This window comes from Ambystoma mexicanum, chromosome 12 (assembly GCF_040938575.1).
Source record: "Ambystoma mexicanum isolate Mex_15411 chromosome 12, UKY_AmexF1_1, whole genome shotgun sequence".
In the NCBI taxonomy this organism is placed as follows: Eukaryota; Metazoa; Chordata; class Amphibia; order Caudata; family Ambystomatidae; genus Ambystoma; species Ambystoma mexicanum.
In genome coordinates, this window is record NC_090936.1 from 796077411 (window position 1) to 796101844 (window position 24434).

At 51.7% G+C, this 24434-nt stretch overlaps 1 protein-coding gene across 12 annotated transcripts in view; it reads left to right on the forward strand.

Annotated features, from left to right (window-relative positions):
* The window catches only part of PTPRQ (protein tyrosine phosphatase receptor type Q), a 2012995-nt gene that overhangs the window by 1652250 nt on the left and 336311 nt on the right, over positions 1-24434 (forward strand). For all 12 annotated transcript variants that reach the window (XM_069629300.1, XM_069629298.1, XM_069629293.1 and 9 more), the window contains one exon: positions 12121-12194. In XM_069629300.1, coding sequence (XP_069485401.1) covers positions 12121-12194 — 74 coding nt within the window. The remainder of the gene's footprint in view (positions 1-12120; positions 12195-24434) is intronic.

A 24434-nucleotide genomic window follows, 5' to 3' on the forward strand; every position in this document is an offset into this window, starting at 1 on the left:
TGGGCCTCTCCTTCTCCTCCAAGCCACCTCACCCCCACTCTGGCTTCACATCCTTTTGGACTCACTGCATCCAAATTCCGAGACTCGCTTGAAGTGGAAAAGGTTGCTTTTATGTGACAGGCCACATTTTACAAATACACGCTAACCTAGCTTGGCTTGCTTTACAGACTACAGATCAAATAACAATCACCAAATCAATTAATTAAACAATTCAATAATTCATCCCTTCCTGCTCCTTGCTCCATCCCATCTCTTTCAATTCCTCTCAACCTTCATTCCCGTTTCTTTAATACTTCTTCCATCTCTTTGTACCCTTTCGGCTAGCCTGTTCATGCAAACAGCGCCACCCCGCTGCTTTACCATGCTTCTACCACTTATTTCTTCCAACAACCATCCTCCAAAAGGCCATGTCCCCGGCACCAGAAAATCCCTCTCCTGAGGTGTTCTTTCTGCCCTACCACCAATCCCTTCTACCTCCAACCCTCTATCATATCTTCCACCGTTACCCTAACGTCCGTCAAATAGTGTATGTTCCTCATAAGTGAAAAATGAACTCCATCTTCCCGAAACAATTGAAAAGCCTCATATGTGATCTCCGACCTACAAAACTTCAACATCTCCCTGATAATCGTCTTCACCGTCCTTTCCACCTCGCCTTTACAGCTCCCCTCCATACCCTACAAGGTAATACCCGCACCACCCCTGGCCAAATCTCCTTCAACTAAATAAGGTCCCTCTTCATCTTTTTTAAAAGCGCCACACCTGTCTCCCTAACCATATTGTTCTCCCCCGCATGTAAAATCAGAGCCGCCAGAACCCCATCAAGGACTCTCATCCTTGATGGCTCATCCTGCCAGCATAGGCAACAGTTGGTCCCACCTGAGACCCCCCATCCCAGACCACCTCAACAAAGTCAAATCATAACTACACCCTAATTGAGTACCAAAACCCCTTTTTGCTGCATCTTTCCTGGCCCATTTCACTATGGAGTGTCTGCATATCCCTATATGAGGCAATTCACCACTTCCAAGCCTAATCGGAAAAAGAAAAAGACAATGAGCCCTCCCTCTGATGATCCCCCACCACTGGCTTTTGTTTCCTAAAAGCCCCCTTTTCCCAGATCTCTTATGTACCCTTCATACTTTGCAAATCTCCAGTGCCCCAGGCAATTCAATTTCTCTTCACACAATCCCAGCCTGCTCCCTTCAGATGCCACCCCATCCTAAACAAATGAGTCCCAAAATCCTCCACCTTCTCACTCACCATCAACAAAGCTCTCCTCATTACCCCCAAAATCTGCACAGCCATCACCCCCTCCCCGTTCTCATGCTGAAAGACCCAACCCTCCCTTGCCCTACATATCTCCCGCCATAGTAAACCCGCTCTCAGTGGACACAAGTCCCTACTACCCCTATCCAAATGCACCAAAAAAAACCTGCCCGCCTGATCCGTCTTTGATTTACAAATTTTGATAACAACACTGTCCTCCGACAGACATCCCTCCACAATAGACCTCGATCGCTTCACTCACTCTGAACCAACTGTGACACCCGAAATGCCGCCAAAATAGACCACATAAAACATGCTGAGAACATGTCTCTTTCCCACCAATCAGCATATGCTGTTCAGCACTTTGGGCAACCCCCTTAACAGGACCGCTGACACTGTACTCCTGCCATCCTTCTCTTTCCCCTTTTCCCTTGTCCATCCTTCCAACATCCTACGTGCCGTTTCCCCACCAATAGGCTGAAAGCCCCAGAACCACTTTCCATAAAATGCAAAGCCCACCATCATCCCCGCTATCATTGCCCTGGACCAACTCCTTCTGACACAGCTTAATATGAAATCGATTGCATCCTCCCTCCTTTTCTCCTCTGCATCCTTCATCCCTTTCCAACCATACGCGCTCCCCCCTCAGAAACTCCAACCATGCTCACCTGAATGCAGCCCGCTCTGCTGGGGCCAGTGAACCCTCTACTAGAAGCAGGGCGCTCAATCTCTTAGCCACCACAGCTCCTCTGGGATCCGTTCACCCTCCACGTCTGCTTCCGGTGCCAGCTCATGGAATCTATGCCGTTGAAAATGAGACAATGCATCACCAATGCTTTTTTCATTCCCTGGCACCTGCATTGTCCTAAACACCACAGTCCCTTTCCGCATAAATTGCCTCATTATCTTGCCTCCCTCTGGTTCCTCCCTCTTCCAATGTTCAGGACACTTCTCTGCGCACTATATACCCTTAAAGTACGAGCCAAATCCGCCAACACCTGCCGTATCGGTGACACTTGCATCTCCCAAGCACCGAGTCCCTGTTGCAAATGTAACAGCTTGCTCACTATGTCGTCCGGCAATTGTGAGGTCATAGCCAAAGAAACCAACTCAATTCCCTGAAAATCCAAACCACCGCTATCCCCTCAGTCCTCTCCTCTCCCGTCAAGGCAATCCCATCTCGAGCATCAGCCACTGAAAACCTCCTACATCCGCTGGGACTCCTCCCCTACACCCACACCACGGATAAACAGGAAATCAACCAAATAGTGGAAAGCTCCCATAAACCATGAATGTATGTGAAAAACCTAATGCAGAAAGAAGCTAAAACGCTCAACAATGCACATGACACTGAAAGAAATTGAGCCATTCTTCACAGCACCTCCTCCTGGAGTATAGTCCTTTCCTGTCCTGCACATCTGCTGCACTCATTTCTAAATTTGCACACAGTCCTAGAGCAATCATCTTTATCAAAGGCTCAAGGCTCAGCATGCTGCTGACAGCTGTCCCCTGCCTTCTACCTCTACCCCCTCGAGGGCGGGGCAACCAGGAAAGGATAGATAAGGACAGGTAAACCGCTCGCTGTATGAAGTGTTGTGGCTTGGCAAGTGGGCGCCATCCACTGCAAACCCAAGTCCATATCATTCTCCCCCCACACCACCTGCTTGTCCTCACACAACCTTGCCCTCAACTCCTCGTCGTACCTCACCCAAGCAAAACCTCTGAAAATTGTAAATGCTTTCCTAATCACATCCATATATTTCAACAAAGCTACACACCTCTCAGGATACTTCTCACAATAAACACTAGCAAATATTATAAATGCCGACATCCAATTTCTTATCGTAACCGCTACCCACGGCCATGCCACCAACTCCTGCTCTTCTTCCTTCCATCCATCTTTAGCTCTCACTTTCCTATGCAAAAGCTTGAACACATCTACAAACTCTCTGGGCCAAATGTTCTCCTTTGTTGCCATCATGAAATGCCCAACGGCTTTGTAATACCCATTTAAGGTAGCTTCTTAGCCTTCTCTGCGCTCTCTCCCATACCTGTAGTAGGCACCTCCACCACCACTTGTGCCACTGTATCCGGGACCTTATCAGTCTGTACTTCCACCGAGGCTACACCTTCCCTTCCCTCCCTCACCAAGGCCCCTGCTTGCACCCCCACCATTCACACACGCCCCGGGTGCCCCAGCCCCCCTTTTTGCACCCCCTACCTGGTTGCCAACCGAACACAAGCTGCAGACCATTCCCAGCCTTGCTCACCTGCCTTGTCTCCACCCAGCCGTGTCATCCTGTCCTCCACACTGGTACTCCTCATTTCTTTCCAAAGCTGACTCCTACTGTGGGGACAAAAATCATCAGTAGTGTCACATGCCCCTCTTCCCTGAATTCTCCCCTTACCCCCTGCTCTTCCCTCCAACCCAAACCCCCACGCCATCATCTATCTCCTCCAACCCACAATCTTTGACCCATGCCCTCCAACACCAACCAGTCCTCCTTATCCCCTTCATCATCCCCAGCAATACAACACTTGTGTTGTGTGATCCCAATATGGCCTGGCAGATACTTCTCGGGCCAGCACAGGGCTTCCACCCTGGTGCTCCTGTGTCATTTGTTCAGCAAGGCCACACCAACCCCTTCCTGCTCCTGTTCTCGGGCGAGGCATTCTCTCCTCTGCCTACAGTCCATAGTGCTAGGGGCTGTACCATACTTTCTAGGCTGCCCACTAGTTTTCACCAGGACCGGTCTAAACGTCCTCTCCTTCCTCCATCTCTGCTGCCACAGGGGCCATGCCACACCCTCTGTGTTCAACCCTGTTGGGCGGGGTGGCCATCCTGTACCTTCCCCTATCAATGCTATCCACCAGGGAAAGTGTCCTCCTCCTCCCACCTACACTCTTCTGCAGGTATTTCCTACCTTGCCCCTCCTTACTGCTGCCCCAGCGCCGTCTTTTCTCCGCTTACCATCCTCACTGGTGCACCCTAGGCCGTCCTCAGCCCCAAACCCCTGTTTGCAAGCCCACCTAACCCTGCCATCCTAGACCCACCTCTGGATCCCTTCTCCTCTGCTTCCCCACCCCTCACTGACATCCTAGGTATGTCCACCCGGCTATGCCTGGACCCCTTACCCCAAGCTTCCCCTCTGCCTGCCAATGAGCTACAAGCCAGCATTGCTGCGAAGGCCCTGTCCGAAGCTGCTCTGCGCTGTGGCCTCCACTGTTGTACCACTTCACTCCCATGACCTCCTGCACCGCCCCTTCTAACTGCGCTTTAGACGCCCTACTGATAATGCTCAGCACCTCCCGTAAGGCCTGGGCATCCACCAGACTCCCTGACATAATCCCCTAACCTCAAATTCCTACCCTAGAAAGTGCTCAACTGAACCCACTGTGGTAACCCTTGCCCCATCTGTGTATGCCCCAACCACAGGCCACCTGACCTAGTGTAGGGCTAGAAATATCCTAATTTTCCTTACTTTTATTTAGTAATTTCTCTCTTTTTTTGTCTTAAAGCTGACCCCCAGACACTGTCAAGAACCCACTACCTGGCACCCTATACCCGAGGGCCTCCACCTTGGACCATGCAGCACCCTCATTGCTGGCAGCCTGAGTAAATCCACTCACTACACTGCCCCCTGGTTGCCCTGATGGACACTGCACTCCTCACAAGCACAGGAGCAGGCGGCAACATCCCCAGCCCCCACTGTGCCTGACACGCACTCCGAGGCCACCGCCAGGACTCGCCTCACTCGCGCCCACCCTGGCACCAAAACAAAGAAAGGCAGCTCGCCCTAGCCGAGCCCGCAGGAGCAGAAAAGCGCTCCAGGACCCCGACCTTCCCCACCCCCGGAGCAAGCAAGCGCTGCCTGGAATGTCTTGCAGACCTGGTAGGACCAGCCCCCATCCAGGTAGCTTGGTGTGGTAGTTTATGTACAACACCACAAATTAAAAAAATGCTTTTTTAAATACCTATTTGTTTTTTTTTCACATAACCAGCCCGCTTTAATGCCCCGACAACAATGACCTCCAAGACTCCCACCAGGCCCACACAGCAGGGGAGGCATGGGAGCACCACTGGATGTGTAAAATGCCATCAACTCTTGCTGCTTGCTGCGAACCTTCTCTGCCCTTTATAAACCCACAGGAAAAGAGGCACTCCATCCTAGATATGCAGTGCCCCAAAACACCCTAGCAGGAAAGGCTTGCTCATACCTCCCAGGCCCCCCCCTTTGTACTTCCTCATTCGTGGCAGTTTCTTTCTCCACCATGCGTGTGCCTCTCATTCTGTTCCTGGTGTGTGCATGTGTGCGGCCACACAGTTTCATTGGTGTTATCATTGTGGCCCCATACATTCTTTTTTTAGATTTCCCCAAAGAGAACACTCCACTGACCCCGTCCTTTTTCTTTCTTCTTTACGGGGCTCCTTTAATTTCCTTCTGCCCGCCTACAGAAACATGGTACAACCCTGTTTGCAGCCATGGAACCAGAGAATTATTTTTCCATGGAATACTAGCCCCAACACAATGACCCGTTCACACAGAAGCCCAAGCAGTTAAGTCAACTCACGGGTCCAAGTGTGAAAGGGGGAGGTGCAAATGCATAGAGTGTAGGACAAGAATGTACTTGCCAAGGGTGCAAAAAACAATGTTTTGGCCACTAGTGGCCATTTTACTGGATCTAATAATTGCAGAATATACATTGAAATTGCTCATAGTTTTTTTACGTGTTTACTTGACACACAGTATGCTCATATTTTTCATTTATTGAATGTTCTGGAACTTTTCAATGTCTTGCCCAAATCTCTCAGGGAGATTAGAACAGTCTAGCTGGTTCGTTAAGACCCACCAATCACACAAATTTAGGCGAAAGGTTCAATGGTCACCCACAAATAGATTTGCCCAAAACTGGACTATAGTTCCAAAGTCACAGAGTCAAAAAGAGAGCGGAACCATGGAATTGGCACTTCATGCTGAATTACTCCTGCTTCTAAGCACTGCAATAATAGCTGGTATTATTACCCAATCAAAGTACTCAATTGATCAACCTTGGAAGATTGAAGGCCAGAGTCGGGTCTGCCGAGATTCAAACTTACAAAGTGCAATATCACCCCACGTTAGAGGTGAGAGCTTATCTCATTGAGCTATCCACTGAAAAGCACACTATACGATTATGGGTAATGTATGTTATGCCTGAGTGGGCAAGCCAAGTACCAAAACTAGTGAATGAATACCCTCTGTGCTCCTGTCACAGGCGCTGGCTCTTGAGTGATGTTAGGTAAGAATTGGTGCAGTCACACTGTGTTAGACCACACAACACGTATCTGCTTGGTATTAGGAAACCCACCTTTTGGTATAGGTCTGTACGGTTTATGGTCTTTCCATCAAATTTTTTGCATTGAGGCACATTACCATTGAGTTTTTTGCAACAAAAACAATTGCATCAAATCCATTTTCTTTAATGGGGAGTCCACCCCCAAACCCCTGATTTTTACCGTTTAAACCCCACCACAAAAAAATTAACCCTTTACCCCTCAAAAACATGCATCTATGCATATTTTTTAGTTGCAAAACCTGTGATGCAAAAAAATGTGATCGAAAGGTATTCAATGGATAGACCAGCTACCGGTCTGTACTACACAAGTTGGTAGTGTGACTGAGTAGCCAAGCCTTTCCCAAGAGGGGTAAATGTGAGCTGTAGAGCTGTACAATTGGAATTTGTAAATACGAGTAACCAAGTAACACTTACACTCAAGGTTTCAGTTATAAATAGTTATTTATTTATTTGACATCAGTTATAACTAAGCATTCTTTAAAACGGCAATTAGTTATAACAGTTCAAATATACTTTAGAATTACTTTTCAGAATCAAAACAAGTTAGGGAATGATCTTTGGGTATGCTTCTTACACAATTCCTACACCCTGAGGTGACTTCAAGGGCAAGGACAGTAATGGCATTTATATATCACACTGGTATACTTTTCAGATTCTGAAGTTGCAGAAAGGAAAGGTTAGGGAAATAAAAAGGTTAGACAGTTTCTCATTACATTTGATGACAGCTAAATCCGCCAATTAAGTCTAGATAAGTCTGTCCCAGCAGTAACAGTATACAACAAGATACCACCTATGAGGGACAGACAGTATCAAAGTCAATGGACTAGAAGAGTGCCTTCAGGAAGCCAGGACAGCCAAAGTCAATTGGGACACAGTCTATGGATTTGATGCACTTCTTGGATAAAAGTCTTGCACAAAGTTAGAGAGTTTCAGAAAAATCACTGTACGGTCACAAGCTGTTACATCTGTGAGAAGAGAGTTGAAATCAACTCCAAAAAGGTAAGCCAATGCAATTCCCAAGTGAGAAGAGCGTGGCTAAAGGCAGTAAGGTAAGTACCCCAAGTCTAAACAGTACCTCTGATTTGAAGAAGAGTGGTCCAGCTGGATTCTGTCTTGCTACAGCGGTGCAGACCGTGGTTCCTGAGCCTCAGTCATGGGGACAGGAAGCAGGACATCTGAATGGCTCCTGTGGCAGTACTCGGGAGGTCATCGGCAGCTACAGGCTCTTTTCGGTTCAACTGTACTTTGTGGTTTCAGCGCTTAGCAAACAGCGCTGATGCTCACTTTTTAAGCAGGTTTCTCCCATTCATGCACAGCCTAGGCTGTCAGTCACACAGCCTGTGAGGAATTCGACCATCCGCACAGGGAGAGTGTGCTCACCTGGGCTATTTGATTTTTTGTTTATTTAAAAGAAGGAATGATGGGAGATCAACCTCCGGAAAATATGTGGGATCATTCCTGCACATATTTTCCATGCTCACCGCCCAGCAGAAAAATAGTCATGTACTCTTGGAGGACACAGTTTACCAGCACCAGCCTCCGCTGTCATGTGTAGCTGACAGCTGTGGGTACATCAAAAGCCTCTGGCCGACAGAAGACTTATTAGCATTTCAGGGTCCCATGGATTTGCATCTCCATAGTTACACCTTGCTGGTGGTGGCAAATACTGAAGAATGTTAATTAGCATTACCTCAGGGAGACCTGGGTGCAGGAAGTGACAATGGATACCAGAGACCAACACATCTTTGTAATGCAATGTGTCAACTTGGTACTAACACCCCTCCTTAGTTTGAAAGGGCAGTGAATGTCCTGTCTGGAACCACTCCTTTCAGAGCAGGAAAGTATGTGAATTGTAGGAGACGAAAGTCTGCCTGCAACACTCTACTTCAAAGGTGGCCCATGTTGTGACCAAGCGCTGCATAGGGCTCAGTTAATTAGGGAGACAATTTGATGTACAGCAGACAGGAAGATGGGTGGAAGTTAGAAGTATATATTGTCATCCTTCCCCTGTCTGTTGCCAAGCGTCCTGATTCTGACCTGAAACATCACTGAAGATTTTTGGTGGGGACCAAGGATTGGTTTATTAAGGTGGGCCTAGCCTGCACCAATTACTGGGGCACATTTGGCTTTAAAAGAGGGCTCAGCCCCTCACTAATCAGATCATCTGAAGACTTCACAGGGAATAAGAAGGACTATTTGGACCTGAGCTGAAGGTACAGTCTACCTTACATCTTCTGCCAGAGAAGTAAGGCCAGGAGTTCCAAGAGGGAAGCACTATCCCTCCCCTTAACATTTCCCAGGGAAAAGAGAGAGATACTAGACTCAGAGGACCCATCTTGCAGCTCTAGAACTGGTACCCAGCCAGTACACATGGTGCCCTGCTAGCTTCTGACAGCAAGCTTCCTAGGTGGGAAGTGCCAGAGAGTCTCTGGACAAAGGCATTGCCTGCTAACACCCTCCTGAGCTTTGGGCCGTCTGCCTTGAAAGACACTAGCCCTGCAAAGAAGCTAAGAGGAGTGCCAAACAAGCATCATCCAGCATCCTTCTTTTTAAGGACAATTTCAAGACAGTCGAGTCCTCGAACCACATCCAGCTGCACCACTGATCGTTGTCATCCTGCAGTCGCCAGAGCCATCCAAGACGCCTCGACCAGCATTCCAGATCCACCAACCAGCACAGAGACAGCGATTCTTGGCCCCAAGCTGCCGCACCGGACAGCCTGCAGACGTCCGTTCAGTCTCTCTTGATGAACTGCCTGCCGCCTGGTAACCGCAGCTGTCTCCTGCCACTAACTTTGTCTTGTGGGCTGTGAAGCGCCCTGGAACTGCCTCAAGGCTGTTCACCACCAACAATTTCTTCAGCACCATGTACTTTGTAGTTCTGCCCCCCGGTCCTTCTCTGAAGGCCCCTATAGACAGTTACGAACCTTTGCCCCTTTGGTGCTAAAACCAAATAATCTTGAACTATATGACTGATTACTTTACCAACTATGCTCCTGTCAGTATCCAGAGTGCATCCCTTTCCTTTGTGAAATGTCTGTACTCTGTGTTCCTTTACAGTGATGGTTGTAATTGTAGTGTGCTAGAACTGTCTGTTCTAGTAATATTAAAGTAGATATTTGTATACAACCTTGACTGGATAGTCCCTTTTATCATTGGGTAATAATTGTATTTCACTGTGTTGCAACTAACCAACAATCCACGACCTGTCAGAGATAAGCCTGCCGTTCCGTCCACGTTACCAACATTGGACAAGGAGGTTTATAATTGACTTGTGTTCCAATATCTTCAGATCCTTTCTGGTGTACTCGAGGTGTGGGGTTGAATGATGGTTTAGAAACCGATATTCATCCCTGGACCACTGATGCCCCGGAAGTTGATTCTTAACACAGCCAGCCAATCAGGACTGGTTGCATTCAGGCATTTCTAGAGACAAAGGACAGGGGAGTTTCAGGATCCCCCCTCACACCCTGTCCTTCCAGACACACTGAAGCCAGAGGTGGGATTCAGGGCTGAAACCCACCAAAGGCAAGTGAAACAAAGGGCTTAAACCTGTCTCAGCGCATAGAGTAAACACAGGAAAGACTTCACAAACAGAAAATGACAAAAAAAGAAGACGGACAATTTTGACAAAATCGTCACCCATGGGTGCTGTACTGCTGCTGAGGGTCCAGCCTGCGTTAGAAAAGCACAATGGTAGGAAAAATTCAACCACTTCCACCAGCCATTTCAAGTAGTGAGGGTAACATAAAAATGTTACCTGAGAAAGTAGGATAAGGGGCTACTAGGTAACTCCAGCCCCCCGCCCCCCGGACCCGTAGGACTCCACATAAGATCGTGTGTGCTGGTCCTGCAAAGACAAAAGGTAAGTAAAGTCAATTTCACTTTACTATTCTTGGGAACTGCAGTTCACACAAGAAAAGGTATTTAAACCTTAAGAGAAATCCAAAGAATTTCTCAGTGACACTACATTGAAGGTGCTGGGTATCACCATACAAAATGCAGATGCCTATGGAGTTTGTCAGACTCCAAAAACAGTGAAAACACACAATCCAAATCAGTTAAAAACACATGAGAGAGTGAGAAAAAAGGTCCCACTCACTCAGGAGTTGAAATAAATTGCAAAGTCCTAAGTCCAGCAAACGAGGTGGGAGTCTATAAAATGGGAGGAATTTAGCACTAAAATGAAAATTCTCCCTAACAAGTGACACTTCTCGAATCTCATCCGGGTCAGCGTTGTAAAGGCAGTCCATTGTAAACGCAGTGCATTTAAGGTGACCATTTACAGACTACTCACGCAGCAGGTGTAAAGGCATTTGCCTTCAGTCATGGTGATAAAATTCTCCCTGGCTCATGTGCTGTTGCCAGAGAGAATCATTCATGGCCTCAATGCATAACTGAAATATGATGTCTGGAAATACTAACACAGATGAAACCATCTGCTGTCTTTGTTTAAAACATGAGGGTAATGGTAGTCACTTGTATGGGACCGTCATTCCTGATCTCCTGTGATGCACCATGGAAGACATTATTGCCAGAGAAACACCCACACTGCAGCCTCATCTAGTCCATCAGCACCACAGGGTGGCATCCTCAGTGTTGCAGTGCCACCCAAGTTTTTCATTGCCACTTTTACCAAATATACCAGCATCTGAATCAACAATTTCTCACCTTCTTGGGTCTAAAGCGTTTATACGTTTCAAATATCACCGAAATCAATGTGTGCCCCCTGTGTGTGTCTCCGCCCCCCTGTACATGAGCAACATGCTGCGGCGACCTGGAGACAAGCCACCCAATGCCTCACACCCCGGCAATAACTTGCTGCCTTTTTTTGGGATTGCACCTCTAGTCAGCTCTTGCAGGTGGCATGCAGGGATCCGGCTGCAGACGTGAGCAAGAGGCTTCAGGCCGCTCAACCCAACTAGCTCACTTTGTTGGATGCATTGCAATGAGGGCAGGCAACTGTTTGTTTGTTTGTTTATTTATTTGATCATGCGCACCAAACCGTTAGGTAGCTGGGCACAGCAGATACAAGAATATTCAAAACTTAGTTACAGCATAAAAGATGAATACAGATTATAATGCAATTACAGTGCATACATTGCATGCAGTAGTAGTGCATAATGCAGTATAGTAATACAGTTACAATTGTAGGTTTATTTGCAGCATGAAAGATAAGTACAATTTATAATGCAATTACAGTGCATACAGTAGTAGTGCATAATGCAGGTATGGTAGTAGAGGTACGGTGCACGAAAGAAGTCAGGGGGGTAATACACGTGGAGTCGTGCAAAGGTATTTGAGGCTAAATTACCACATGGCAGGTAGGTACGCAGCGATATGTTAGTAAATGTAATTACATTCTTTTGTGAACATAGCCTCTTTTATTTCAAATACATCTGCATCACAGAGATGCATTCATGCCCTATATCAATACATATCATACTGCATGCAAAGCAGATGCACCATATAGAAAAAGCATGCTCTTGATTGTTCTATAACCTTCATTTTACAGGTTCAAATTCAGAGCAACCAACAGGAACGGTCAGTTCACGGATTCTGAATATTCCGAGGTTGTCAAAACTTTGGGTAAGTTCATGACTGTGTGTACCTTGTTATTGCTCCAATGAGAAGTAGAAGGTTGCATGTGATGAGACAGCAGCGTGCGTTGCCATGTAGCCAGGGGAGGAAATGCCAAGTGCGTCTTGAACCCACCCAAGCTTGGCGAGCCCAGGAAACTCCAAGATCTGTTGCCCAGCTGAGCTCTCACCTACAAGCAGCCAGGCATCAGGCGTGGGCATATTATACTGAATATGTGCAGAAATAGCCAAAGCTCTCATCCTACTGACAAGCTGCCAAACCTGCTGTATATGTCTTGCAATCAACAGACATGTTTTGTTAGGATGAGTATTGTGACAAATGAAAAGAGAAGAGAGCCCAACTTCCAATACTTGCTCGAAAGGGTTTCCTGCTGAATCCCTATAGCTTAAAGGTGTTGCAAAGCTGCCTTGACTATCTTCATGCAGTACACGAGGTATTGCATGTATGTAGGACCAGCCCCTGACCCAAATCATAATGATTTCACACCACAGCATTGTGTCATCCTCACAAACAGTTCTCATGTGAACGCTTATCAAATACGGCATGCTCCAATGGCAAGTATTCACTATGACACAATTAAACATTTCATTTATTACAAGCCCTTACAATTCAAAAGGGCGGGGAGCCTTGGTGAACACTTCCAGGGCATCAGGTTATGCTGCCCCTGACCCGCCATTTTCTATCATCAACCCATCTTCCCAGGTCTATTGTGACGCAGGTCGCAGTAGCCGCTACCCTGAAAAAATAAGGTACTGGGATGATGGTCTGCGTGCCACTCAGGCCTCTACCCCTGGCGATATACCAACATGCAGTGCAGTGCAAAGCATTAGATATGCCCTGGGCATATGGATATGCAGCGATGGGCTAATTACTGTCAATTTGCTCATCAAAAAATACACATGAATACTTCGCACACAAAGTCACTTCCTGCATAAACTATTAAAAAATTCAACAACGTCGCTGTCAAACATTACTATGCTATTGCAAACCTGTGATTACGTTGGCAGGATGAAGGCAAAGATTATCATGCACCATGTTGGCCCCCTGCCAGGATTGCTGAGGAGTCCCTCGAAAGTGTAAGCACAGAATACAAAAGTCTGCTGACAAAGGTTTGATGCAAGCCCTTCTTTTAGCCAATCAGGAAGCGACATCCTCAGGGGCCTCCCCAAAGGGCCATATAATGATCGACGGCCTTCCCCTACTGTTTTCCCACATCGGCTGCTGCTGCTCCCGAGGGTCTTTTGTTTTCTCTCTGGCCAGAACAGAGAGAGAGTCTAATGAGAAAAGCAGACAATTTACTTTGCACCTTACAGCAAAGACATTATCCCTTGGATATATGTGCGCCCCCACGGAAAAGATACACTCAGCGACAACAGCAGTCCATCACTGCTTTCGCTTTTTCACGGCTTTGTACTTTAATTGTGTGGCCGGGAGAGAGAAATCCACCTCTTTAAGGGTGCAGTGCTTGACCCGGCCATTGCTCGTTTTGTTTGGGGCTTGCTGCGAGGATGCTCCATTCAGACTTCTCTTAATTACTGCATCTGCTTTCTTCCTCGATGCAAAGAAAAGCAAAGGTGGGCCGTCAGCTTAACTGGGACTCTTTTGGTTTTCCCTCACCCCGAGATTTGCCGTTGCCTTCAGGGCTCCCTTTAAGTTAGTGGGTGTCACCTAGGCTGATTCTGCAAGGTGGGCGTGCTTCATACACTTGAAACCGGCCAATTTACACAAAAAATGTACCCCTTTCCCACCGTAATATTGCAGTTGTGAAGTGGCTTCTAGTGGCGGTTTACTACACGGCAGTACATAAATACATATTCATCTTTTTTTAAATATATTTGGTTGATTTACAGACTTGAAAGTAAGGAAAGAGTCTGTAACATAACAAAAATGGCAGGATTTCATTAGCAATTTGTTATAATGTCTGTTGTTCACGTTGACCGAAATGGGCAGGGGGTAGCAGTGGACAGTTATTGGGGTGTGTAAAGTCATTTTGTCAGGGTCTTGCAGAAGGCAACTCTAGACAAAAGGAAATGCTTGCTTAACATTTCTCAAGCCCTTCTCAAGCAGGTGGAATGTTTAAATAACAGTTCCCAAGCATCTGTAGATTCATGTTGTCCTCTGTCTCATGTGTCTAATGTGATTCTGCATGTACATGTGGCGCCCTGATGCCTGCGGTCTTTGGCGTGGTATAAATAAATAAACAAATAAATAAATAAAAAAAATTAAAAAATGGATACACATTTCTCTAATACACACAGTTCATATTTTCTTCAAGCATTGGGTAAGCTGCTTATAAAATGTTTACTTACTGTTTATTGGTATTTATGAAACTCTTACTGACATGTTTATTACATTCTAAAAGTATATATTCTTCATAAATGTTCTCTTGCATTGCACGTACAAAAAAGCAGTTGATAAGCAGCTTTAATGTTAATGTTAATGTTAAAGGTCATTTGTACCGCGCACTATCACCACCGGAGTGGTCCCCTGAAAGAGGGAGGGAGGGGTGGGTTAGTGGGTGGAGGCTGGAAAAGTGCAAGATTGCAGTGATGTGCTGTTGGCAGCCTCAGCCCGGTGGTTCCGTCGGCTGGGCCTGGGGTGTATGCGGCCGGTAGTCGTCGTGTGCTGATGTGCGAGTCTATGTGTGTTTTTGTTTTGTTGTTGCAGTGTGGTGAAGTTCGTGCGGTTTGCTGTGCTGGAGGTTTGTGGTTGTGTTTGGTTTGGAGTTTGAGAGGTGTATGCAGAGAAGGAAGTTGTTAGTGGTATTGGTTAGTTGGGATCTCTATCCTGGATTGAGCCGGTTGGGCTTGTGTAATCTTACACGACGGGATGCTTGTACACCCTGTGCCTCAGGAGGTACGTGCTCGTTTTTTTTTTTTCTCCATTCGAGGTCGTTTGAGGATTTAGCTGTCCCCTCCGCCCGCTCCCTTAATAACTTTGCATGCTCCTCACCCCCCCACATGACTAGCGCAGCTGCTAGTGTCCATACTTCCGTTTGTGTGGTGATTAGTTGTGTCTTGTCCGTTCCACAGCTCGTGGTACCTAGTTGTGGCTGTACGGGTGATGGGGGATGGTGAGGGTTGGCTGGAGTCGTTGCCTCCGTCTCCCTGGGTCTCGCAGGTGGACCCCTGTGTCAAGGTCCTTTTTGTTGAGTCATTTGTCTTATTGTTGTTTCGGTTTTAGTCTCTGGTTTTGAAGAGCCAGGTTTTTAGTAATTTTCTGAATTTGAGGTGATCTTTGGTGTTCCTTATTATTTTTGGGATGCTGTTCCAGGTTTTCGCGGCTAGGTGGTAGAAAGCGGTTCCTCCGAGTTTCTTCTTGATGTAAGGTTTTTGTTCCAGTCGGATTTCATTGGTTGACCTGAGCGGTCTCGTTGGCTTGTAGATTGTTATTTTCTTTTGTAGGAATTCTGCTCCTTGTCCGCTGATTGCCCTGTGCGTTATGCATTACATGTCTAGGCAGGGCTTCGTAAATGCTTGAATTAGGCATTCTGGAAAGATTGCTTGATTAGTCAATGCTAAAGACAGGCCGTTTATTTTGACTAGGGATGGTGGTGGTCGAGGATGGGGTGAATCTAGGTAGGGAGGTGATTTTTCTGCCGAAAAGAGAGAGAGCTTAAACACTCCCTTCCATGAGAAGCGAGGAATAATTGTAAGATGGGCAATTGCTATAAAATTATATTATATACATTATAGCAAATTTGTATGTGATGAATTGTCACCTGGCAAGGGTGTGGCATTTTTATTTTTATTAATAATAAAATGATGTGGGTAATTCCATCTTTGAAAGGGAAATCTGCTTATCATATTCCCCTTTTTATAAACTCCATGCCAAAAGCATAGTGTGTACTCAGGTTAAATGTGATTTCATCCCTGGAAATAAACATCGAGGGGGAATCTATTTTTTTTACTCATTAACACCTTTCCCAACATATTTTAGGACTGGTAAAATTATATAAACAAACTCCAATCCTAGAATATTCAGGGAAAGTGTTGGATAGTGGCTTTAGAAACATATTGCTTGGCCCTCAGTGTTTATTTCCAGCGATGACATCACTGGGTACTGTGTACTCATGCCTGAACCTGATTCGCAACACCTGCTCTACCAGTGGCACAGAACAGGTTCAGAGACCACAGGTGCCCTTGTGACAGCTGCAGTGACACCCAAGTCGCTGCACCCGTAGGGGCTGCATTAAAATATGCACAATTGTTTCAAAAACTATATAACTCTGAAGATGATGTCCTAGTGGCACATAAAGCTGTAAATATAAGCCAGACCTGAGTTAAGGTGTGGTGGCCAGCATTTTCCAGTTATTCCAGCCACATTAAGAGGTCGATTCATGGAATAATTAGCGCGGCGCAAGTGGCCAAAAACGTGCGAATCGCAGTGGAATAGCGAAAATCGCAGTGCAAGTGCGAAAATCGCACGAAAAGCAGCGCACATCGATTCATGGAAGGCCGTGCGCGAGAAAACTATCGGATGTGCGATAATAAAGTGCGCGGCGCACGTTAGCGCACAGGCCATCTAACTGCGTGCGCCAGGTCACAGCGAAAATCGCACAGGCCACAGCGAAAATCGCACATAGCGCGGCGCACGCAACAAAAGTAGGCGGAACACGGGGCGTAACACTCGGAATGGGGAACAACTTGCCAAAATGTGGGCGCCACGGGGGAAGTACAGGGTACAAGTGCGCGGAACACTCACACGCTCGCCTACAACACGTATTCATGGAATAGAATAGGGCAAAAAGCGCACGCTCAAACCAGCGCACAGGCACAAACACGACCGCCACAAGAAAGCAGGCAGTAGCGTCTCTGCGCCTGTAGGAAATGTGCGCCAAAAGGTGCGGGAAAAAATAGCACCTATATACTGCCATGATGAATGTCCCATACTGTGGCCCTCCAGGACAAATAACGTGCAAAGGGGTACCCACAAACATGGACACCCGCTGACAAAAAATACGTGTGCGTGTATACCGGGATGCGCGGGAAGTCTCACACGCGAATTGGCAGGGCATGTGAATTCCAGGGGTTTGCGGGATGTTCCACACGCGATTTGTCAGGGTACGTGGATTACAGGGGTGCGTGGGAAGTTCCACACGCGATTTGGCCGTGTACGTGGATTGCAGGGGTGCGCGGGAAGTTCCACACGCGGTTTGGCAGGGTACGTGGATTTCAGTGGTGCGTGGGAAGTTCCACACGCGATTTGGCCGTGTACGTGGATTTCAGGGGTGCGCGGGAAGTACCACACGCGATTTGGTCGGGTACGTGGATTTCAGTGGTGCGCGGGAAGTTCCATACGCGATTTGTCAGGGTACGTGGGTTTCAGGGGTGCGTGGGAAGTTCCACACGCGATTTGGCCGTGTACGTGGATTTCAGGGGTGCGCGGGAAGTTCCACACGCTATTTGTCAGGGTACGTGGATTTCAGTTGTGCGCGGGAAATTCTACACGCGATTTGGCTGTGTGCTCCCAGGTATTCCCTGTACACCCTCCACGGCCCCTGCAGGCAGCACACACCACAGGGGACTACCCTGCACACCTGCTCGTGTCACCCAGCACCCCCACCCCCCAGCATCCAGGGGCACCCTCCACCAGGCCCCCACTCATGTCTCCCACCACCCCCACCCCCAGCCACCATGGGCAGCCCCCACCAGGCCCCCACTCATGTCTACCACCCACCCCCACCCCCCAGCCACCATGGGCAGCCTCCACCAGGCCCCCACTCATGTCTCCCACCCACCCCACCCCCCAGCCACCATGGGCAGCCCCCACCAGGCCCCCACTCATGTCCCCTATCACCCCCACCCCCAGCCACCAGGGGCACCCTCCACCAGGCCCCCACTCATGTCTACCACCACCCCCACCCCCCAGCCACCAGGGGCAGCCCCCACCAGGCCCCCACTCATGTCTCCCACCCACCCCCACCCCCCAGCCACCATGGGCAGCCCCCACAAGGCCCCCACTCATGTCTCCCACCCACCCCCACCCCCCAGCCGCCATGGGCAGCCCCCACCAGGCCCCCACTCATGTCCCCTATCACCTCCACCCCCCAGCCACCAGGGGCACCCTCCACCAGGCCCCCACTCATGTCTCCCACCACCCCCACCCCCCAGCCACCAGGGGCACCCTCCACCAGGCCCCCACTCATGTCCCCCTGCACCACCACCCCCCAGCATCCAGGGGCACCCTCCACCAGGCCCCCACTCATGGCCCCTATCACCCCCATCCCCCCGCCACCAGGGGCAGCCTCCACCAGGCCCCCACTCATGTCTCCCACCCACCCCCACCCCCCAGCCACCATGGGCAGCCCCCACCAGGCCCCCACTCATGTCTCCCACCACCCCCACCCCCCAGCAGTGCAGGGACAGCGTCCACCAGGCCCCCACTCATGTCTCCCACCACCCCCACCCCCCAGCAGTGCAGGGGCAACCTCCACCAGGCCCCCACTCATGTCCCCCTGCACCCCCACCCCCCAGCATCCAGGGGCACCCTCCACCAGGCCCCCACTCATGTCCCCCTGCACCCCCACCCACCAGCATCCAGGGGCACCCTCCACCAGGCCCCCACACATGCCTCCCACCACCCACACCCCCAGCAGTGCAGGGGCACCCTCCACCAGGCCCCAACTCATGTCTCCCACCACCCCCACCCCCCAGCCACCAGGGGCACCCTCCACCAGGCCCCCACTCATGTTCCCCTGCACCCCACCCCCCAGCATCCAGGGGCACCCTCCACCAGGCCCCCACTCATGGCCCCTATCACCCCCACCCCCCCCGCCACCAGGGGCACCCTCCACCAGGCCCCCACTCATGTCCCCCTGCACCCCCACCCCCCAGCATCCAGGGGCACCCTCCACCAGGCCCCCACTCATGTCTCCCACCACCCCCACCCCCCGGCAGTGCAGGGGCACCATCCACCAGGCCCCCACTCATGTCTTACACCACCCCCACCCCCCAGCCACCAGGGGCACCCTCCACCAGGCCCCCACTCATGTCCCCCTGCACCCCCACCCCCCAGCATCCAGGGGCACCCTCCACCAGGCCCCCACTCATGGCCCCTATCACCCCCACACCCCCGCCACCAGGGGCAGCCTCCACCAGGCCCCCACTCATGTCTCCCACCCACCCCCACCCCCCAGCCACCATGGGCAGCCCCCACCAGGCCCCCACTCATGTCCCCTATCACCCCCACCCCCCAGCCACCAGGGGCACCCTCCACCAGGCCCCCACTCATGTCTACCACCACCCCCATCCCCCAGCCACCAGGGGCAGCCCCCACCAGGCCCCCACTCATGTCTCCCACCCACCCCCACCCCCCATGGGCAGCCCCCACCAGGCCCCCACTCATGTCTCCCACCCACCCCCACCCCCCAGCCACCATGGGCAGCCCCCACCAGGCCCCCACTCATGTCCCCTATCACCCCCACCCCCCAGCCACCAGGGGCACCCTCCACCAGGCCCCCACTCATGTCTCCCACCACCCCCGCCCCCCAGCAGTGCAGGGGCACCCTCCACCAGGCCCTCACTCATGTCTCCAACCACCCCCAGCCACCAGGGGCACCCTCCACCAGGCCCCCACTCATGTCCCCCTGCACCCCCACCCCCCCGCCACCCGGGGCAGCCTCCACCAGGCCCCCACTCATGTCTCCCACCCACCCCCAGCCACCATGGGCAGCCCCCACCAGGCCCCCACTCATGTCCCCTATCACCCCCACCCCCCAGTCACCAGGGGTACCCTCCACCAGGCCCCCACTCATGTCTACCACCACCCCCACCCCCCAGCCACATGGGGCAGCCCCCACCAGGCCCCCACTCATGTCTCCCACCCACCCCCACCCCCCAGCCACCATGGGCAGCCCCCACCAGGCCCCCACTCATGTCTCCCACCCACCCCCACCCCCCAGCCACCATGGGCAGCCCCCACCAGGCCCCCACTCATGTCCCCTATCAACCCCACCCCCAGCCACCAGGGGCACCCTCCACCAGGCCCCCACTCATGTCTACCACCACCCCCACCCCCCAGCAGTGCAGGGGCAGCCTCCACCAGGCCCCCACTCATGTCTCCCACCACCCCCACTGCCCAGCCACCAGGGGCACCCTCCACCAATCTCCCACTCATGTCCCCTATCACCCCCACCCCCAGCCACCAGGGGCACCCTCCACCAGGCCCCCACTCATGTCTACCACCACCCCCACCCCCCGGCCACCAGGGGCAGCCCCCACCAGGCCCCCACTCATGTCTCCCACCAGGCCCCCACTCATGTCTCCCACCACCCCCACCCCCCAGCAGTGCAGGGGCAGCCTCCACCAGGCCCCCACTCATGTCTCCCACCACCCCCACCCCCCAGCCACCAGGGGCACCCTCCACCAGGCCCCCACTCATGTCTCCCACCACACCCACCCCCAGCCACCAGGGGCACCCTCCACCAGGCCCCCACTCATGTCTCCCACCACCCCCACCCCCCAGCAGTGCAGGGGCAGCCTCCACCAGGCCCCCACTCATGTCTCCCACCACCCCCACCCCCCATCCACCAGGGGCACCCTCGACCAGGCCCCCACTCATGTCTCCCACCACCCCCACCCCCCAGCCACCAGGGGCAGCCCCCACCAGGCCCCCACTCATGTCTCCCACCCACCCCCATCCCCCAGCCACCATGGGCAGCCCCCACCAGGCCCCCACTCATGTCTCCCACCCACACCCACCCCCCAGCCACCATGGGCAGCCCCCACCAGGCCCCCACTCATGTCCACTATCACCCCCACCCCCCAGCCACCAGGGGCACCCTCCACCAGTCCCCCACTCATGTCTCCCACCACCCCCACTCCCCAGCCACCAGGGGCACCCTCCACCAGGCCCCCACTCATGTCTCCCACCACCCCCACCCCCCAGCCACCATGGGCAGCCTCCACCAGGCCCCCACTCATGTCCCCCTGCACCCAGGTCCTCACAATCACCAACCATGTGCGTAATGGTCAGCCTCCACAGCCAAAAGGCCCTACCAAGTAACCCATTCACCCACATGGAAATGAAAATTACATGTTACACCCCCAACGTACATAAAGCAAATGAACCCATGCCTGTCACACACAATGGTTGCAAATGAATTTGAAAACACCCAACATGACATGCATGAAACCATTGAGATGATACCACACAGTGAAGTATGAAAAGAAAAATGTATTAAAAAAATATGAATGCAAATGAAATGAAACAAACTACAATGCAAATGAAAAAAAGAAAAGGTGCATGTCCGTCCCAAAAAATGAAAAACACCAAATCCAAAAAAAATGTACTTCAAAGTCACATTAAAAATGAAATCAATCCGACAGAAAAAAAATAAAATCCAAACACCATTGCTCCATGGAGAAGAAAAAATAAAATTAAACAATAAAACAATCCAATGAAGAACTATGTACAAAATATCCAAGGGTCCATGAGCCCAACTGAACAAAGGAAACCTACTAAAAACCCTAACAAAAAAGCAACTATATACAAAAAGTGGAGCTGTGTCCGTCGACTCCAAATCATAAGAATAAACAAATGAAACCTAAAACTAAAGAACTATATACAAAGGCGGCGGCCAACTCCAGCGGCTCACTCCGTAGTGTTCCGGGCCAGGGCATCATCAAACTCCTCGTCTATGTCCCGGAGGCGGTCCTGTTCCATGGCCCCGAGGGTCCGCAGGGACGACGCCATCTGCTCCTCCAACCCCCTGCGGATTGCCTCGAGGCACTCGGCCCGCCTCAGGGCCCTCCGCATGGAGTTCTCCACCCTGACCATCGTGAGCCGCTCCTCTTCCGCCCGCCGCCGCTCCGCACCTATCTGCTGGCCCAACCGCAGCCACACGGAAGACACTTCCTGTCCTGGGTCCTCCTGCCCTCCGGCCGATGCCTGCCCCTCCGATGTTGATGGCCCCGAGCCATGATGCCTCCCATTTTGACTCTGCTGCTGCCTCTGACGCAACTGCCTCTGCCAGCACGACGGCATCCAGGCTGATGGAATCCACCGACGCTGTCGTGCACGTGCCCTGCCTGATGATGCCGGCACATCCTCCATCTGCTGGGGTACAGTTGCTGTGGTGTCCACCCCTGCTTGACCTCCGACTCCCGACTGTGGCAGGGATGGGATCCCCACCGAGCTGGCTGCATAGGTCAGGGCAGGTGCACAGGGGGCCCTGGTGGCATCTGGGCCGGAAGACGGCAAGGAGAACGACTGGCGTATAGCCTCCACAGAGGAGGAGAGGGCCGCCAGATTGGCCGACACATGCAGGAAACCCCCGAACATGGAAGATCCCAATTCGGCCATGTCGGCACGGTGCTCTTCGTGATGATGTGCGTGCTCCTCCCGGGAAGCACGCACGTCATCACGAATTGCACCCGCGCGCATCGCAACCCCAATCAGGACCTTCTCCATACGGACACGGGTCCCCTCGTCCGCAGGTGGAGGGGAGTCAGGTGACATGGACATCCCCTCTACCTGCGGACGGGCCTGGGAAGGGGCAACTCTGCTGGTCCACCGTAGCAGGCCCCTGTGGGGGCTCACCCACCCCTTCCGCTGCAGCCGTGGGGGCATCCCCGCCGCCTTGCTCCACAGCGCCGTCTCCGCCCTCTTCTTCACTAGCCGCTGCGTAGAGGGAGACAAAGAACACAATCATCAGGGTTCTGTACAATGGTCCCCTAGACAGGAAGCAATAGCAGATGAGTACCACTGTCAAAGTACACTTCCATCATGTCCCTCCACAACACATGGGTCAGTCCAGGCAAAACACACACAGTAACAGGCATGGTGCATGCCATGGACATTTCCATACATGTCCAATGGACTCTTGAAACATACAATGATATGGAACTCACATGCATCATGGGTCATGCCTATCACATGCACACACTTCACCTCAGTCACATCCATCTGGCCCCATACACCCCAAACATAGCGGATACAAGGTTAACTAGGCTGCATCAGTGAATCTGTGCATTGTCACACACATGTGTCATGCATCCATGGCATGCACAAGACACAGACACGCAGGTCAGGCACACAGACATGGCTACCATATATGTACCTGCCATCAGCACCCATCCCTCACCCCCACCCATGTCCAGGAACAGAGACTGGCATGCTCTCATGTCTAAAATCTGCATAGGGCTCCCCATGTGGCATTTAAACACATGCAACAACCATGTGGTTCACACATCACTGGTCGCACATGCATTACCATGATGTCCCTGCACACATACATGCATACATGGCCTATGTCACACATACAGGCAAGTATCAGAGAACCAGCACACCGCAAAATGCCCTGTCTCACACAGCAATGCTTGGAAACTTACCGCTCAACTCCAGACGGGTCTCCCTCTCAAGGATCTGGGCGTGGAGCGCTGGGCGTACGCGTTCCAGGACCCTCATCTGGATGGAACTCATGCGGCCCCGGCCCCCCTCCACGAGGCGCCGGGCCTTCACGAGGGTCCTGGACCTCAAGTCCTCCCAGCGCTTCTTGATCTTCTGGACGTCACGGGTTGCCACCCCCTCCGCGTTGATGGCAACCACACAGTCGGCCCAGATCCTCTCCCATCCTTCCTTGCTGGCGCGGGACGATCCAAAGAGGGCATCATACTGCCCCAGGACATGCTCCACCAGGACACCAACTTCGGTGGCAGTGAAGCTGGTGCCCCTCTGCCCCTCTGGCCTGGGGTTGCCACTGGTGCCAGATGTGGAAGTGCCCGACATGGCAACCCCAGAGGCAGGTGTGGGTGGGCAACTGGGTCCTGGGGCTGGGCTGTGGAGCGATGTAATCCCAGTCGGGAGTCTTCAGTTCCAGCAGGGGTGGACACAGCAACTGGACCCCTGCAGATGGCTGATGTGCAGGCACCAAATGGCAGGGCACGGTGGCAGCAGGCAGGCAGGCAGCAGCAGATGGCACGTGGGAGGCTGCTCCGGGCACTGGGGGGCAGTAATTCAGCCTTCTGGGCAGGAGCGTGGTCTTCCGTGTGTTTTCGCGTGGCCAGCTTGATACGGAGTGATTTGGCACGTGAAAATCCTGCACGTCAGCGTGAAATTCGAGGAAAGGCCCTTAGCGCGTAAGCGCGTCAGCACGCATACGCGATTCTATTGGACCAAAGGCCCTCAGCGCGTAAGCGCGTCTGTGACGTGACCCACACAGCACGTGATGAAAGAGCACACGTGGAAAGACTGCACGTCAGAGTGTCATCGCGTGTAATTGGACAG